The sequence below is a fragment of the Asterias amurensis genome, chromosome 2, assembly GCF_032118995.1.
Source record: "Asterias amurensis chromosome 2, ASM3211899v1".
Taxonomy (NCBI): domain Eukaryota; kingdom Metazoa; phylum Echinodermata; class Asteroidea; order Forcipulatida; family Asteriidae; genus Asterias; species Asterias amurensis.
The window spans coordinates 20,328,875-20,348,190 of record NC_092649.1 but is presented as its reverse complement, the minus strand read 5'-3'; the positions used below and the strand labels follow the sequence as shown (position 1 = coordinate 20,348,190).

At 36.4% G+C, this 19,316-nt stretch overlaps 1 protein-coding gene across 2 annotated transcripts in view; it reads right to left on the bottom strand.

The window, feature by feature from the left end:
- The window catches only part of LOC139952943 (voltage-dependent calcium channel subunit alpha-2/delta-3-like), a 130,749-nt gene that overhangs the window by 26,180 nt on the left and 85,253 nt on the right, over positions 1 to 19,316 (bottom strand). Inside the window, exons 16-21 of one of the 2 annotated variants that reach the window (XM_071952283.1) lie at positions 16,218 to 16,301; positions 11,616 to 11,672; positions 10,704 to 10,784; positions 10,163 to 10,315; positions 7,254 to 7,292; positions 1,134 to 1,205 (exon numbers count right to left, since the gene is read on the bottom strand). In XM_071952283.1, coding sequence (XP_071808384.1) covers positions 1,134 to 1,205; positions 7,254 to 7,292; positions 10,163 to 10,315; positions 10,704 to 10,784; positions 11,616 to 11,672; positions 16,218 to 16,301 — 486 coding nt within the window. The remainder of the gene's footprint in view (positions 1 to 1,133; positions 1,206 to 7,253; positions 7,293 to 10,162; positions 10,316 to 10,703; positions 10,785 to 11,615; positions 11,673 to 16,217; positions 16,302 to 19,316) is intronic. The other variant, XM_071952290.1, reaches the window with a different exon arrangement.

Here is a 19,316-nt window from a genome sequence, read left to right as displayed (position 1 = left end):
AATGGAAATAAGGCTAGCATTTTATACAAAATATAAACGTTTCGGAAAGATACAAATGCAGGAAAATGTAAGCTTTAAAATGAGCACACTTCAAGGGAAATTAAGGCTAGCAATTAATACAAGAACTGATATTATTCAGCTGAAAATATAAACGCTTCTGAAAGACAGAAATGAAAAAAGAAAAAAGAAAAAAAACAAGAGCACACTTCAATGGCAAGGCTAGAGATTTAAACAAGAGCTCCTCAAAAAATGAAAATTCAAGACTAAAAGCAACAACATATGTTTGTTTTCTTTACAGAGCAAAAACAATGAAAGAAGTAATTGTAAATGGTTAAAAATGAGCCTTCAATGTTGACCTAAAAAAAACATCCTTCAATTATACACAGACCAGTAGCAATATTAAATGTTACTGTCGCATATGCGTTTTTTTAATTACAAATCGGTAAAACCAAATAACGCCCGATTTTAACCGCAGTACATCAATATTGATCGGAAACTCAATGCAGCGAAAAGGACTTGGATTTCAGAGAAGGGAAGTCACGTTCGTCACATTAGAGGGCTGACAGAAACCCACTGGGATGTTAAGAGAAAGTGTGCTTAGATTACACAGTGGCCTTTACACGCATGACCCGTTTAATAAACCATAATGGAATTGGCAAGCACAACCTTTGATTTGATCTTAAAGGGTTTGGGTACTTTTTGAATGAGAAATGAGTAAAATAAAGACTCTGGACACTATTGGTAACTGTCAAACGACCAGTCTCCTCACTTGGTGTATCTCAACATATACATAAAATAACAAACCTATGGAAATTTGAGCTCAATTGGTTGTTGAAGTTGCAAGATAATAATGAAAGAAAGAACACCCTTGTCACACAAAGTTGTGTGCTTTCAGATGCTTGATTTTGAGACCTAAAAATCTAAATCTGAGTTCTCGAAATCAAATTCGTGGAAAATCACTTCTTTCCCGAAAAATACGTCACTTCAGAGGGAGCCGTTTCTAACAATGGTTTATACAATCAACCGCTCCCCATTACTCGTTACCAAGTAAGGCTTTATGCTAATAGTTATTTTGAGTAACTACCACTAGTGTCCACTGCCGTTAATGTTATGTTATAAAGAATTCCTTTTACCATATCCTTGGAGTGTATCCGGACAGTCATATTCATGTATCCGGTTTTTCTGTCCACCATCGCCGTCCGAAGCTGTTGTAAAACAATCAAGAAAACCTCATTACCAAACATCACATAGATTGTTTCATTCTATTCATTGAAGAAAATAATTTAAGAATTTTTGTTTTACAATGAATTATTATTACATGTCTGGTTTTAAAGGTTGGGTCATAAATTTGTAAAATGTAATTACCATGACAACTTACTTGGTGAGAAGCACTGCAGCTGTTGATAGTAAAAACTATTTTGAGAAAGGATTTTCTTCAAAGTAATAATACATGTAGTTTGGAAGATGTTTCATCCCAACACATTTGAAGTTGGGATGTGAGAAGCGATTTATGCATGAATTGTGTCTCAGATTTCTGAGGGTCGGTGTCTGTTTGCGAACACTGCAGCCAGAGATGCGGTTGCTATCCTCCGTTACCTTGCTATATGTGGATGGATTCCAATGGTGAAAATACCATGTTTTTGTTGCTGTTTTTACATGTATTCAACTGTAGTTATTATTATATCTTTCTAGGTAATTTTACTTAGAAATCAGCAATAGGTTACGTTGACAAAACCAATCTATGACCCTACCTTTAACATCTGATGTGAAACCCTTGAACTATTTTTTTTTCATGTTTAATATTGGAACCATATCGAGTGACACATACAGGATTAATAAAACTGTGAAGGTTGGTTTCCACGGCAACCTATGTATAAATCTTTCATGCCCCAAAACCTTTGCTATTGCATGCCTTAACATTACACAGTAGTCTTCACTGCAAGCCATGCAAACAGTTGCCTGTAGGTAACATTCTTAGTCCTGGAACAATGTTAGTTTAGGCAAGTGCATCTCCATTAAGAATTATTTGATTTTCAACTGAAAAAACAAAACAACCTCCAATCTAGGAGCACAATGTCAATGTTTGACCAAGTTTTTCTTCAATTTGAACCACCAAAAGGAGCTGTTTGTAATTCGAATTGAAAAATAGAATGAGCTGTTACAAACTGCTAACTGGCCCAAAACAAATAGTTGCCTGTAGTCTTGACTCTAGCAAAGTCTCTGTCTTGAAGGCTAAATGACAATGTATAGAATACCTGTTTGTGTTTGCTGTGGGTTTCTTCAAGAAAGACTCTGCTAGGCTCGAAACATCAGACTACTAAGTATAATTGCTTTCTAAAAATGATTGGATTCTGAAAACCATTGCACATGACGAGTATCAAACACAGCGGTATTTTACACCATAGTTTAACGTGAGGTTATAGATTACCCATTTTTATAAGGAGTCAACCTATTGGAAAATATTGAATCAGCAAACTGAATTTGTTCTCGAAGTCCCTCCTTAAAGGGAAGGTACACCTTTGGTAATTGTCATAGACCAGTCTTTTCACTTGGCGTATCCCATCATAAGCATAAAATGACAAGCCTGTGAAAATTTGGGCTCAATCGGTCATCGAAGTTTTCGAGAAAATAATGAAAGAAAAAACACCCTTATTGGACGAATTTGTGTGCTTTCAGATAGAAATAAAAGATTTCTAGCTAGAAGTCTTTTATTATTTTAGTGAGAAATAACCTCTTTCTCAAAAACTACGTTACTTCAGAGGGAGTCATTTCCCACGCTCCAATGCTCGTTACCAAATCAGTTTTCAAGTTAATATTTGTTTTGAGTAAGTACCAAACGTGTACCTTCCCTTAAAAAAAAAAAACTATTATATAATGACATTCTCATGGTTGACCTTCTACCTCATGAGCAGGGATGTGGTTCGTATTTTCCCATTGAATCGCTGGAGTTGCTAGTCAATTAATTAACAATATTTAACATAATAGTATTGTCAATATTGTGAGTAATGAATCAAAATGAATGTCAGTTTTAATCTACTGAGCTGTCCTTCATTGACAGCCTACTCTACAAGGCATTGCAGATGAGTCAACAATTTAACATACATATTAAAGGTAATATAAGGGATTGTTATGGGTAAAACACAATTGTTAAACAATTTGGCAAAAAGCTAAATGATTATGAAGTTTATACTAGAACCCTTTTTTCTGTGAAATATTTCCCTCTGAAATTAAGTCTTGACAAAAAGCAGCAGCTGATTTTGGTTGTAACAAACAAAACCCAAGGGATAGTCTGTGTTCACATGCTGAAAAATTGTGCCTGATTTTCAGTATTTTCTCCCGACTCACAAATTGGATTAAGCCCAAATAATCACGGTAAGAAATTTTCTAGTAATTTTCTAGTAAATTTGCACTAGAATGGCAAAGATCAGGGGTGTGAATCCCACCGGAGTGATATGCCTGTGGGTTAGTTTTCATAGGACTTGGGAACGTGCTTTGCTCTAGCGGGGTTGTGGGTTCGAATCCCACCTAAGTAACCAGCCTGTGTTTTTCTTCTTCACAGGACTCTTGACAGTACCAAGCATCAGTGCATGGGTAAAACCAACTAAGATCTATTGAATTGTTGCAGTATCCGCAGCTATAATATAACTTCAAACCACCTTAAAGCCATTGGACCCTTTCGGTACAGAAAAAAAAAAAAAAGTTCACAGATTTACAAATAATTTACAGGGTTTACAGAAGGTAATGGTGAAAGACTTCTCTTGAAATATTAGTCCATGAAATGCTTTACTTTTTGAGAAAACGGTAAAACAATATAAATTCTCGTTAACGAGAATTACGGATTTGTTATAAACACATGTCATGACACGGCGAAACGCGCGAAAACAGGAGTGGGTTTTCCCGTTATTTTCTCCCGACTCCGATGTCCGATTGAGCCTAAATTTCCACAGGATTGTTATTTTATATATAAGTTGTGATACACGAAGTGTGGGACTTGGACAATACTGTTTACCGAAAGTGTATAATGGCTTTAAGCTAGCAGGCAAACTCGGTGGTCCAGTGGTAAGACATCTACTCTAGAATGGCAAAGATCCCAGGTTCGAACCTCATCCGAGTAACTAAGAATTTTTTTCCTAGGACTCAGAGAAAGTGGTATACAGTGCTTTACACACATCAGGGAAAACAGAATATTATTCTTTGTCCTCGATGCAAACATTTATAAACTACTCATCCTTGCTAAAAAAAAACAATCCTTGCTGTTCGCCTCCAAGTTTCACTAGAAGGACGAGCAAATATTACAAATCTTTCCTCTTGATTTGTGTGAGTTCTCTCCATAGGGAATCTGTGCAATGTCATCTGTCTCCAGGGCCCAATTTCATAGAGCTTGCTAAGCACACAAATTTGCTTATCATGTAATTTCTTCCTTAAAAACAGGATTACCAACCAAATTTCCATTAGTTGCATATTGCTTGATACTGGTATTCAGATCATTGGCTTATCCTGAAAATTACTTGGAAATTTAGTTGATACAGTGCGTAATCCTGTTTTTATTAAGGAAAGAATGCTACGCAAATTTTTGTGCTTAGCAGCTCTATGAAATTGGGCCCTGAAAGCTCCGAGTAAGCACATGGGAGTATCTGACATTGATTATGGCTGTATGTCGCAATACAAACATACATCATGAAAATTTACGTTTGAGAATAGCGCACAGGTGTGCTGCGGACAGTATTAATTCCCATTCCCTATGTATTCCCCTAGGTACGTGACTTAATACTGCATTGGTTATAATAGATTCATAATTAAATTTATTGGTGCATGGTTTGACTTGAATTGATCGAAATCCAATAATGCTGGTTTTTTACTATCCTTGGAACATCTGCCTAATGTTATTCCCTGATGCTGCTTGGAAAAAAAGAATTGCTGACAAATATATCTAGCCAGCGAGTGACACATGAATATGGAACAATCCTTTTCTTGCAAAATTTGTGTAAAAAGGAGTTTGCTTAAAAGAATGTTGCTTAGTTTTAACTACCAAATTTTCTTACCATTAAATATCTGAGTGATATTGATACTAAGAAACTTTTATACAAGCGCAATATTGATGCTTAGAAACTTTTATACAAGCACAGTGGCTATTTTACATTGCAACTAAGAATTCTACCAATTTAAGGGGACCTATACCGCTTGATGTCCCATCTGAAAGACAAAGCAATAATGGTGAAGTATTCTTGTAAGTACCCACACTCTGTTGATTGGAAACACCAAAGCTTGAGTCCAGTGCTCGTAAAGACTCATGACATCACGACAGGCTGAATATCAAAATGACTGTTTCCTAACATTTTAACCTTTATACTCATGTGTCAAACACACTAGTTATCGGCATGCTATAAAGCACACTTGATTAAGATTAACAGTTGTTATCACAATAACAAATGCCGAGTTCAGCAGCTGTCTTATTAATATAGGATACCTATCCCTGATAAATATAGGATGCCTATTCAAGATGCAAAGTGCATGATAGAAAGATGCAGGTTGTCATAAAGGCAAGTTCAAGGATCAAAAGGTCAGAGTTCAAAGGTGAAGGTTTAAGTGTTAAATGAATGGAGTAGGGAGTGATGGGGGGTCATTCCAGCTACAGTTGGTGTTACCTTTGGTGGTACAGTGAGATTGGTTGGAGGGTTTTTCAAAATGTCAATTATTGGTGAGTCAAGGTGATCGGTTTGGTACATTCATGGAATGGGCTAAAATTACTAGTTTTAGAACTGTTTTTGTATATCCACACTAATAGATCCTTGTCATTTGTTTGGTAGGAATACTCATCACGTGTCATACTTTATTTTGCTATACTGTTCCAACACACCAAAATTTCACACACCAAAAGTCCAATATTGATAAATAGAGGAGTCCTATATCAGTATATTGATAAATATAGGAGTCCTGTATTGCGTAATATAGGAGTCATATATTGGTAAGTATAGGAGTCCTGTATTAAAAACAAATATAGGAGTCCTGTATTGATAAATATGGGAGTCCTATATTAACAAATATAGGAGTCATAAATTGACAAATATAGGATGCTTTGAACATTTTGCACCTGTACAATCAGATTTGTGGCAGTCAGCCTGTTTGTGTTAATTGCATTATATTATAAAAGCACACGCACAAATGCTTGCTTGCCAATGACACAAGCTATGCAACTATCGGCCTTTAATATCTTATGGTTGAAATAAATTACAAGCCGTATGTTCAAAACTTTGTCTTATTTATTGTTGAAAAAGAAAAAAAATGATATGGAAAATATCAAATGACAAGGATCTATGTGTGAGGTATATAAAACAAACACAGGATGCATTTTATTTATAAAATATAGCAGAATGATATTAATTGGTTGAAATCTGGACTATTCCATTTCGCTCGGCTTTGCCTCATGAAATAGAACAGTCCAGATTTTACCTCATGATCATTTTTTGCTACATTGTACTCATATGCGTCCAATATTTGTAAGATAAGATATATCACCCAAATCGTATTTGTGTTCTTTTGGTATTTCATCCTTTCTTTTAACAGGATTATTTTGTTTCCTAGTTTTTAATAAAGAAACAATTTCCCAAAATGATGATTTTAAATTGTTTTTACCCTTTTGTACAACTGAAGTTTAGATTAGTGCTGCTCATTCCAATCTGCTTAGCAATAACAAAGTTGGTAAGCCAGCAAATACGCCATGTTTTTACTGTTAAGCTTCTTTAAGCAATTTGGCTTAGGCTAGAATTAGATTATTTTGAGCGATATATCTTTTGTCTTTAGATAAATAAGATGCATTTTAATGTTTTATTCCCTCATAGGACTACACGATCTGAGAAGAATAATGCAGATACCCTTCTCAGATTCAAATTTTGGGAAAAACATTACTTCAGAGTGAAATGTTTCTCAAAATGTCTTTTACTACAACAAATGCTGCTAAAGGCTTCTAACCAGAGGTATTTATTGCCATCGATTTTAAGAGTGATTACCAACTGATACATTTCCTTTAAAGAAATAAACTTTTGCTTATCAACATTTTTGCATCTTATCTTTCCAAAGATACGAGGAGTTAAGAATTAAGTCTGAGTAGAAGAATGAGATAAAGAGAGTTAACAACCACACCATTCAGGGCCAGAGAGTTTAGAGTAGGAAGGAAAGGGGAGGCTAATCAAAACTTTCCAAGGCCGGAGGAGGGTAATAATAACGAGGTTGTGGGTGCAGTTGGATACCATCACCTGAATTTGGTCTAGATCTAAAGACGTTCGTTCGAACTCCTGAAGATGATGATGATGATGATTATGAAGATGAAGGAGCAGAAGAAAGAGAAATAATAATAATAATAATAAGGCACAACGTGAATGATGATGATTTGGCAATAAAAAATACAAGCGGTGTCAAGGATGGAGACATGAAACCTCCAGTTTGGCTTGAAGGGAAAAAAGAAAGAAGGTGCAACATTATGACATAAATGAAATTGTTATTGATGTGTTGAAATATAGGATGAAGATACTAAATATAGAAATATTAATAGCCAGATTAAATATCTTTTTGCAAATATCAATACAGAAAGCTTTTTGCTGTAGTTTCCATGGAAATAAATCACAGTGCATATTGAAAAGGTGTATTTAAGGATATCGCCATATTGTAACGGTTTCATTTGAAGAGGAAACGGTGCAAGTGCTTTTCAGTTATTATTTTGAATGGTATAGAAATAAGAGGAAGGGTAATCAATATTATTTCTGACTATTTGCATCACTACAACAAATAATAATAATAGTTGCTTCTTATATGCGCTCATATCCGTCACTCAGTGACACTCAAGGCACTTCAACATTCAGTATTGTGGAGCTACGTTTTTGAGGGATGAAACCAAATTCATTCACATATAGCACTACGTAATGGTTGCTGTGGCGCAATATGCTGCCAATCAAACCAGGAACACCGGGGCGAACCCCTTCTCTTTTCGATAAGTGCACTGGTTGTTGTATGTATATTACACAACACACATGACCAACGGCTTTACGCCCCATTCGAAGGACGCAGCAATAACGGTTTTAACGGTCTTAAAAGTGTCTTGATTAATGACATATATACTTGTCACGACTGAGACTTAACCCACACTCTGCTTAAAAGAAAAACCCAAGGCTTGAGTCCAGTGCTCGACCATGACACGCAAAACGGTAAAATATTCATTTGTAAAAGCTTCACAGGTAAAAACAGCTACATGTACAAACACCTTATTTCAGTTTAACTGAAGTTTCAGTTTATCTGAAGTTTCAATGCGCCATATTTTAACAGCGTGATGGCGCTCTCAATAGTATTTTTATCACTTTTGGTGCTGCACAGTTTTAATCGGCGTTCTGTCACTTTTGTTGCACCATATTTTTAAGTTGCTTTAGAGTTGGATAATATCGGCTTCTTGGAGTATTGGGTCAACCAAGGCATTTCACTTTCCTTGGATCAAACGACTCACTTTGTCAATGATTCATTGTCAGCATCTTTACAAACAAATACAAAAGAGGTTTTTCCTGAGGTGGAATAATATTAACAACACATGACTGCGCAAACAGAATGACTGAGAGATCTTTTAATGCAAACGAAAATAGCTCGCTGACGTGAACATAATGTCAGAGATTTAGTGTACCACAAAATATCGACCTATGAAGGTTGGTTCAGCAACCTGAATGATTAGACGATTAGACTGTTAGGAGGTAACTATGGCAACGAATATATAAGAAGAAGGCATTGTGAATAAGTGAAGCACGATAATGTGGTTACTCTTTCCTGTAGTTGAGCTGGTGAAAAAAACCCAAAACAGAAACCTGAATGAATAGCAATGTTCAAACACAAAGACACCAGAAAAAGAAACAGTAAACACACAACGCATAAAACACACAAGAATACAAAGAAGAGCAATGAAAAACAGAAATTGAGTAACGACCAAAAATGAATGCATGATTGAAAAAAAAAAACACACACTAACAAATAAACAAACAAACCAAAAGAAAAACAATACAGCCAACCACCACAAAACTAAACAACCTATGACAAAAAAGGAGGGAAAAATGCAACATGACAAGCGAGCAATCATGACAAGCAATCAAGCAAACAAACCAACAAGCACAGACACAAGCAAACAACCAAACAAACAAACAAACCCCACAGACAAGCAAATAGACATTGCAACTGAGCATTTTTCAGCATTTCGTGATAGATCCGTTATCATTTCAATTCATTCCAAATGGTAATAATAATAATAATAATAGTGGCTTCTTATATAGTGTGCATATCCGTCACTCAGTGACCCTCAAGGCGCTTTAAAGGCAGTGGACACTATTGGTAATTGTCAAAGACTAGCCTTCACAGTTTGTGTATCTCAACATATGCATAAAATAACAAAGCTGTGAAAATTTGAGCTCAATCGGTCATCAAAGTTGCGAGATAATAATGAAAGAAGAAAACACCCTTGTCACACGAAGTTGTGTGCGTTTAGATGGTTGATTTCGAGACCTCAAGTTCTAAACTTGAGGTCTCCAAATCAAATTCGTGGAAAATTACTTCTTTCTCCAAAACTATGGCACTTTAGAGGGAGCTGTTTCTCACGATGTTTTATACCACCAACCTCTCCCCATTACCTGTCACCAAAGAAAGGTTTTATGCTAATAATTATTTTGAGTAGTTACCAATAGTGTCCACTGCCTTTAACTGCAAGATATGTTGGACTATATTTCAAATATGAGACCTATTCTTTTTACATAGCACCATGTAATGGTTTACAAGGTGCAGTGGCTCAATATGCTGCCAATCAAACCAGGAACATCGGGCGAACCCCTTCTCTTTTCCACTATTGCACTGGGTTTCTTTTACGTGCGTTACTTGACACAAGGGACCAACGGCCTTACGTCAAATCCGAAAGATGAAGCAACATGGTTAGGTATCTTGCTCACGGACACAGGCGTCACGGCTAGGACTCGAACCCACACTCTGCTGATCAGAAATATCAGAGTTTGAATCCGGTGCTATTAACTGCCATGACACGCCATTGTTAACAAACTTCATGAGACATTGAGTTGCTACCTCTCACTGCCAATCACAAATACCCAAAGTCAAAAGCTGAAATATAACTTAGTAGAAGATTCTTTACCTGTTCGTCTACATCTGACAACTCCACCTCAGCTAGATCCACACTGTTGTAGTTAGGCTTGAGGTTGCCATAGGAATCCTTAGGTCGAAGGTCAGGATGATATAGGATGTAGCCATTGTTGGTGATTGCGAATGGGTAGCCATTTACACCAAGCTGAATATACACATAAAAACATTACAGAAACACTTAAAAAAAAGAGGGGAAAATATCTCTTCTAAAGTCCATAAGTAGGCCCTACATTTCACTTTAAAGGTAGGGTTATACATAGATTGGTAAATACTTAAATAACTTACTTTGTGAGAAGCACTGCAACTGTTGATAGTATAAACTATTTTGAGGAAATGTAGTTTATTGATCAACAGTGTTCTCCAAAGTAATTGTTGGCGAAAAGAAGTATTAACTCTCTAAGAAAAGCATTTTGTTCTCAAACTGATGTACTTTTTAACAACCTTTGATTATCAAGAGTATGATATTGCAATTAAAGACCTTTCAGCACTGAGCCAACGAAGCTTGTCCTGGTTGATTTTAAAGCTTAGCTTACCTTATAGGGCGGAGTCAGTTTTAGAAGTTCTTTGACAGGAACATCCACCCCAGCAACTCCAAGTAAAATACCTTGCTCTCGCTGTCAGGGCAAGACAAATAGATATTTGGATATATTAATATATATTTCTGATAATGAAACCAAGGATGCCTCATACGTGAACTTAATCACTGAGGAACTGTGTAAACATGGGGGCCTGCTAAATGAACCAGAAACACAGGGTTTAACCCCCACTTTCAGTGTTATTGGTTATTTTACTCGCACTACCAGTCTTATACCCCGTTCACACATAGACGCCGCTTCTACTATGATGGAAAAGTGGCCGAGAGCTTGACCAATCGCTAACCAAGCCAGTCAAAAACATTGTTTACGTAGAAGCAGTAAAGTTGAGTGGAGTCTTCAATTTGCTAAATTGGTGGATTTTGACAGCGATCAAACCCCCCGAAATCGGGGAGATTGGCAATATCTTCGTAAGGTCATAGTCCTGTGTGAACGGGGTATTAGTTCATTAAAAAATGACTCTTGTCAAGTAATCTCGGAGCGACCAGCAGTTTAACGCCTGTATTCTTTTTATTATAACTGGTCCAGTGTGCACTGTGCTATGAAAACAGCTAGTGGTAAACAGCGGTGCGACAATGCCTGGTAGTCAAATAGTTGACTAGAGTAGTCCAACTAGACAGAGGTTGGGCTTAGTCAAACTTTGGTCAATGATAGTCCTTGCACTTACTTGGCCCCAGCTGTTCGACAGTTCAACACAGGCTGGCAATGTACAGCTAATTTTGGTTGCCAAGGGAATCCTAGGTCCGTGTATTCAGTGGTTGTCAAGTACTAACTATTTTAAATTTGTTTTCAACAATGATCCTCTCAGAATTTGATCTTTAAGAAGTAACTGCAATATCTTAAGACACTTACATTACTTTCTTTCTTGTTGAAGACGGGTTGGGAAACTGTAGTCATCAGGTGTAAACCCTATGTCAAAGAAAAACATCAACTGAATTAATTTTCATAAATTGTAGTTCAAAACCAGGGTTTAAAAAAGCCTCTAATAGAAATTGCATATTTAAATAAAGGTTGTGTTTGTCTATTTAATGTATTGTGTTCTAACAGTGTTTCATTTAACCTAAATTAAATGATTGGCATGAAAAACCTGGAAACAGTTAAATGAAAAAAGCATTTGTGCTTTTGGTGTTTGCTTTTCAAAAATGGCATTTCTATTATGTGTATTTTAGCAGAATAATACGGCGGTATGATTAACAAAACAACCCCCCCCCAAAAAAAAAAAATATATAATAAAAAAAAAATATTATGGCATAAGTTCTTCTGACTTCCTTTAAATATAATGAAGTAGATTTGAGCTAAATATATACCAATATTGTGTACTTTGATTGATCATTTGTGGCAAACTTAAGTTATGCTGAAAACTCCAAATTTGATGGCTAATACAAAAATTTGATAGTAGAAATCTTGACAACACAAAAAAAGTTTTTGATTAAAACAAAAATATATATATATATAAAGCAGAGGCTGACTTTAACTAGCTACTATAAATACATCCAAACACAAGCTGCGATGAAAATAAAATCAGAAAGAGAACCAACAAACTTATAAATAAACAAATCAGGTACAATTTTACGGTTAGAGCCACTAAATACCAAAAAGTTAAACAATAGCGGCTGGATAATTAGCATCTATTGGCTACCACAAGGGTTTAGTTAACAACAAGCAACCCCAAATTAAATTCAATACAAGTAGTTTAACGAAAGTTCCGCCCGACTGGCAACAGTACATACACACTGTTTCTGCTTAAAGGCAGTGGACACTACTGGTAATTACTCAAAATAATTATTAGCCTAAAACCTTTCTTGGTGACGAGTGATGGGGAGAGGGTGATGGTATAAAACATTGTGAGAAACAGCTCCCTCTGAAGTGCCATAGTTTTTGAGAAAGAAGTAATTTTCCACGAATTTGATTTTGAGACCTCAGATTTAGAACTATGAGGTCTCGAAATCAACCATCTAAACGCACACAACTTCGTGTGACAAGGGTGTTTTTTCTTTCATTATTATCTCGCAAGTTCGACGACCGATTTAGCTCAAATTTTCACAGGTTTGTTATTTTATGCATATGATGAGATACACCAACTGTGAATGCTAGTCTTTGACAATTACCAATAGTGTCCACTGCCTTTAAGCCCATGTAAGGCTTAATAATAAAAAATAAAACAAAAAAATAAAAAAATTCTTATATAGCGCATTTCACAAAAACCGTATCAATGCGCTTTATGCTTCATTACGATAAACATTCATTATCTACGGCCTTGCAGTTCCCAAAACATATCCCCAACAGACATATAAAATTGGATAGAGCATCCCATTCTTCTTTTGTAATGTGATATTTTTTGCCATATTTGCCAAGAAGTGACCTAGAGTACAAAGAAAGACATCAACGTCTTGTTCTTCCATGAGTTTCCTTTGGTTATAGACATTAGAAGCGCTTTATTTGTGTGTGTTCTGGTTAAGAGCATCAATTTCAAGTTCTGGTGGCTAAAGCCGGTTCATACTTCCTGCGAATGCAAATGCGATACGAATGTTGAAATTCAAAGCAGTTCAACTCTGCTCAACTCACTTGCAAATATCGCTTCAAATTCACGTCAAATTCGCTTCGCATTCGCAGGAAGTATGAACCAGGCTTTAGTCATAGGGGTGTGGCATGGGTTCGATCCCCGGTCATGACACTAATGTCCTTGATAAAGACACTTAACTGTAAACACTTCTCTTCACCCAGGTGTAAATTGGTACCTGTGTGGGCAGAGATGGTTCTTGTGATTGATTTAGCTTAGTGCTGTACATATTTGGGAGCACCAGGCTGTACACTCCCCAGGGAGCTGAGATGTTTAAGGAATAAAATAAATGGCTCAGTGACCAGGGGGGATAATGTACGAGTGCCTTGAGCGTCACTTAATGGACGGATTTGAGCGCTATATAAGAAGCCACTAATAATGGACCTCGCCTTCAGCTTGGTCCATTTACAGTGGCGACCAGTAACCAACCAATTCGCCATGCAATGAAGACCGGCTCCTCACACAGTTATTGCCTAATTTACACATCTTTAAACTCTTTTAAAAAGTTTAAAAGTAAGCAACATTGCTGATGGCAATGCCTACATTTGGCACAAAACTGATACTGTCTATTACTAACAAATCAAGAGAAGCAATCATATAGAGAAATGCATGCAGAGACTGAACTATATTGCTGCATACTCACCTGTCATGCCTGCAAATATTCCATTAGACAAAATAAGTCTAGCAAGATACTTATTTAGTTAAACGTAGTTAATGATGTTAGAATAGATGTGATGCGCTCAAGCAAAATGAGTCCTTTCTCAACCCAGGAATCTTTATATATATATTTTTTTTATACTTGAAAAGAGCATTATATTAATGCTTTTATGCTGTTAAAACCCCAGTAGAAACATCAATAAATGCAAGAAAAATGAAACTGAGAAAAAAGGGGTTTGAAGTCATGTTGTTTAGTATTGAAACTACATCGGTACATTTTCTTTAAACCTGTTTGAATGTTACTTATCAGGAAGAAAGTTGCCAATGTAAAAGAAGATATATTTTAGCTTTTAAATTTGCAAATTTTGTGTGTGGAAATTTCTTCCCTTGTTTGTCCTGTTTGGCTTGTTTCTCGGTCGTGATATTTCCGACAAAGGACTCATTTAGCTTGATCGCATCACATAGTAGTTAGAGTTTTGTGACATTTGTTGTGAGTGTCATTAGTCAATATTAGCTTAAAACATTGTTATTTGTTTCCCAGAATCACAAGCATTGCAGTATGGATGTTTGTATTGTGTTAAATCACTCATCTTTTGAAGTAGCCTTCATTTTAACCCTTTGCTTAATGTTGACTCGGACATTATTGCAAACAATGTTTCAACAACTCTCAAACTGAAACTACACCATATTAAACACACCTGTTCCAATATTGAATAACAGAGGTGCAGTACTCCTACACATAGAAATGTCATGGATAGCTGTTGTTGTTCTTGACACTGAATCAAACACGCTTACCTGCCGCTTCCCAGGTTGTATCGTAATTTGGGTGTGATCCCTGGCTACGCGGCAGTTAACGGTTGTATGGCTTCTGACTGGCACCCCCGAACAAAGATGTTGACAAAATAGGGACACCACCAACATAGGGCTACATAGCTCAGTTGGTAGAGCGCCGGCACGTTACTCCGGAGGTCGTTGGTTCGAATTCCACTCTAGTCAATTCTTTGTTCAACCCCCAAAATCATTTACAAATTTACCCAGTCAGTTTCCCTTGTGGTTTATATTGATACTTTAATTTTAAAGATCAACTTGAACAAAAATCACTCACACCAACTTGACTAGTGAAAGTTACTACTCGACTAGTCAAGCCACAAATAGCCGCCACTTCGACACTTCAGTCACAACCTATTTTTAATTTCCGAGATGCATTGTTAAAAGCATTGGCGGATTGTGTCATGGATGTCTGATTGTGTTTTGTAAATAAATTGTGTTGTCATGAACAGTCGTGAGCAACACAATTGGTTCACCAAGCAAGAAGTCGCAACTATTTTTGTAGTAAAAATGGCGGCACGATTACCCAAGTATTTTATATAAAAACACTAGCCGCAATAATTAATATATGATCAAAAGTGTGAAGTTTTCCTCCCTGTAGTTTTGTTGATATTTGAGCAGACAAACTAAGCCCTCTGCTTCATCTCTATTTCTCAGTCCAACAGAAATAACGGGAGTCCCCACTCAGAGATGACTTATCTTGGCTTTTTTTCTTTCTCAATGTGAAGGAATTGATGAAGCAAAGAACATCCGAACATAATCCTCTATCACAAAAAATTTCCATAACCTTGGAGAAGAGCAACACAAAGGGACAAAAGGCCATTTCAAAAGGATGTAGTGACTAATTTTAATTGGTGACAGAAATGTTGCATTTTATGCATTTGCAACGATTTAGCTTCATTTGTTTCTTGAAGCATGGTATTAAAGGGACGGTATACGTTTGGCAATCACTCTTAAAATTGGTAAGAAGCCTAGAGCAGCTTTAAAGCAAATAAAGAAAAATTTCACTTCAACATTTGAATCTGTATGAGAAGTATAAGAGATAAACACACACATCGGTGTATGGGTAAAAAAAAAATTAATATTGTATGAGAAGTGTTTTTACTGTCAGTAACATTTCTCAGATTGTGTATTCCAATTAGGGATTTTTCTTTTCGACCACCTTTTGTTGTATATAAATCCAAATTTATCGAATGGTTAAAAAAACCAAAGGTATACTTTGCCTTTAAATCAACTTCAAAATATTAAGCTCCAAAATATAATGACAAAAGAAATTAAAGTCCAAAGACTCTTGAAAAAAATTAGATTTCAAGTTTAACCCAATTTTTGTGATGATTTAAATTTGTTCCCATACTGCAATGCTTGGATGGTGGGTTAAAACTGTAAAACGATAAATCAACCTCATTTACCAGGGTGTCCATATAAACGTTGGTCCACACTGTGATGTGGTGCTGCTCAATCACCATAGGACGGCTCAAAACATGGATGTATTTCTGTAAACAACAACAAATTCATACAGTTACAATTAAAGACAAAATATTTGGTTTGCGGTAACACCATAATTATGTGTATCTACGAATACTTGTCTTGCTTTATAATTCTACTACCGCAGAGTCGATTTTCAGAATTCGGGCGACTTCTCAGTTCTGAAAAGATCCTGCTTGTTAACTTCTACCTGGACAGAGAGTAGAAAATTGGCAGGGACTATTACTTCAGCTTTAGTGTCATCGTCAGGAGACTGATAAATAGTTGAAGTGATTTGCAAAAAAAATCCAGACAATATGTTACTGATCTTCCACAATGAAACAGTTTCTTGTGTTACGCATCGTTTTTGTAATGGCTTACATCAGATACCAACGTTTTTGAAAACTTGAAATAAAAGAAAATAAATAAATAATACTGCCAGGCATAAACCCTTTTCGCAGGTGACCTATTTCCCTTTCCTTTCCAGTTTGAGATTGAAGAGCAACCCAAAGCATGAAATGTTATCCCACCCGCCAAATTCACCCATCTTTAGCTTTTTGCGGTTTCCGTTTCGCCCCAAACCTCCCGAGGATTTTAGTAAAATGTCAAGTTGAAGATGTTCATACTTGACTCAAAGTGAGCCAGTTCACTACAAGGCACAAGTTCCACCCAGCGTGCCCTTAAAGGCACAATACACCATTGATAATTACTCAAATTAATTGCTAGCATCAAAACCTACATGGTAACAAGCGATAGTATGAAACATTGTGAGAAACCGCTCCCTCTGAAGTAACAAAGTTTTTGAGATAGAGGTAGTTTCTCACTCAAATAATATAAAAGACTTCAGTTGAAGCCTTTTATTAGGCAGATGAAAGCACACAAATTTGTGGAACAAGGGTGGTCTTCCTTTCATTATTGCTAATTCAATGACCAAAATTTTCAGTCCAGTGCCTTTAAGAAGCATTAATATGAATCCATTTTGCCCGCTCTTTGTCCGTTCACAAGGGCCGCCTAAAGAGAGACGTGATCAGAAATCAATATTGAGGAGTCAACTAGAACCGCAGCACACCCTCTATTAGCTCGTGTAACGGGAAACTCACGTCACCTTGGGAATTTACAATTCCTTTGGATTTTTTTCCCAAATTGAAAGTTCTTTAGCGTTTTTTTTCTTCCTTTTTTAGCTTTCAGTGTGAATTAATCGCATTAAATCAGAGCATTAGGCATAAATCCTTCAGGAAACCTTTTCGAGGAGTATGTACTGTCATTTAAATTACACTAGATTGAAATTTGCACGGCCGAAATTGTCCCATGTGTTAACGCTGCTATTCTGTGATAATAATAGTATCTAGAAGAAGAACAAATTAAATCGGACACCAATAAAAATGGCATTCAATACAGATTATATCAGTATAGTTCATTGTAAAGCATTAAAACCAGGCCAAGGTCTGAAGCTGACGGACATTGCGAGAAAGTGTGCGCGTGACAAATCGGTTTGAAGAGGATGTTTTTTTACGTACACTTGCAAAAGGCAGCAAAATAATACAAATTACAGTTAGTATTTCAACATTGGATTCGTTTATAATTGCTTGTAGTAGGTATGTGTATTTGAGTTGCCCAAAATTTTGACCCGTTACGTCCACCTTGGGAGGAATAATCTGTCATTGGGAATACACAATATGAGAAATATTTCATGCGGAAATTGTTCTCAGGTGGACAATCTTTTGAGTCCTTTTCCTTAAAGGCAGTGGACACTATTGGTAACTACTCAAAATAATTATTAGCATAAAACCTTACTTGGTAACGAGTAATGGGGAGAGGTTGGTAGTATAAAACATTGTGAGAAACTGCTTCCTCTGAGGTGACATAGTTTTCAAGAAAGAAGTAATTTTCCATGAATTTGATTTCAAGACCTCAGATTTAGAACTTGAGGTCTCGAAACCAAGCATCTGAAAGCACACAACTTTGTGTGACAAGGGTGTTTTTTTCATTCATAGTTATCTCGCAACCTCGACGACCAATTGAGCTAAAATTTTCACAGGTTGATTATTTTATGCATATGTTGAGATACACCAAGTGAGATTACTTGTCTCCCCATTACTTGCTACAAAGTAAGGTTTTATGCTAATAATTATTTGAGTAGTTACCAACAGTGTCCACTGCCTTTAAAATGGTTCGGTCTTTTTGAAGTGCAGAAAACAAGGAACACACCTGTTCTGAGAAATTAACACTCCAGTACTCTGTGGCCTGCAGTCTTTATGTAGATGCATCTTTCTTATTAATGTATAGACATTTTCTATTGATGTTCACAGACGATGCATTTTACGCTGTTTAGAAAATTTAATTTGCTTTTGACTGAGCAAGGCTTCATCAAATCTAATTGAAATTATGATGATTAGGTTATTTAATTTAACGATGATACAATATTGTAATATAATCTGATTTATGTAACATCTGCTGTATTGTTTTTTTGTAAGAAGCACGCCAAAATGCAAATTGAATAAAGTCATTACAATAACTATGATAAAAATAGTGCTGTATATTCACCACTGCTTCTATACAAAGCACTGGTCTAACTGCAGAAATTGATGGTCGCCAGAAACACATGCCAGAGATGGTGTTTCCAAACTGTCTGTGAAAACACGCTTTTAAATCTTGCCTGGTAGAATGCCTGGTAGCTAGAGGCAGTTTAAATCCTATGTAATAATATATTATAAGTTATCACACAAGCGCGAGTGGAATACAGAAAAATATAGCGCTTCTGCGTCCCATATCCAACGAGGCCAAAGGGGTATGGGACGCAGACGCACTATGTTTTCCGTATTTCCACGAGCGCGCGTGTGATAACGTATTTATCTTCAAGCAAACTTGGCGCGTGACCATAGAACACACAAGGCGCAGGTAGTGATATTAGCCGTGCGATATCACCACTCCATTCTGCGAATCCGATTGGAGGAGTAGCGCGTACTTGAAGATAAATTCTTATATAGTGCTTGTGTCTACCAAAAGAAACTTGAACAAACCGAAAATTTTTAAGACAGGTGTTG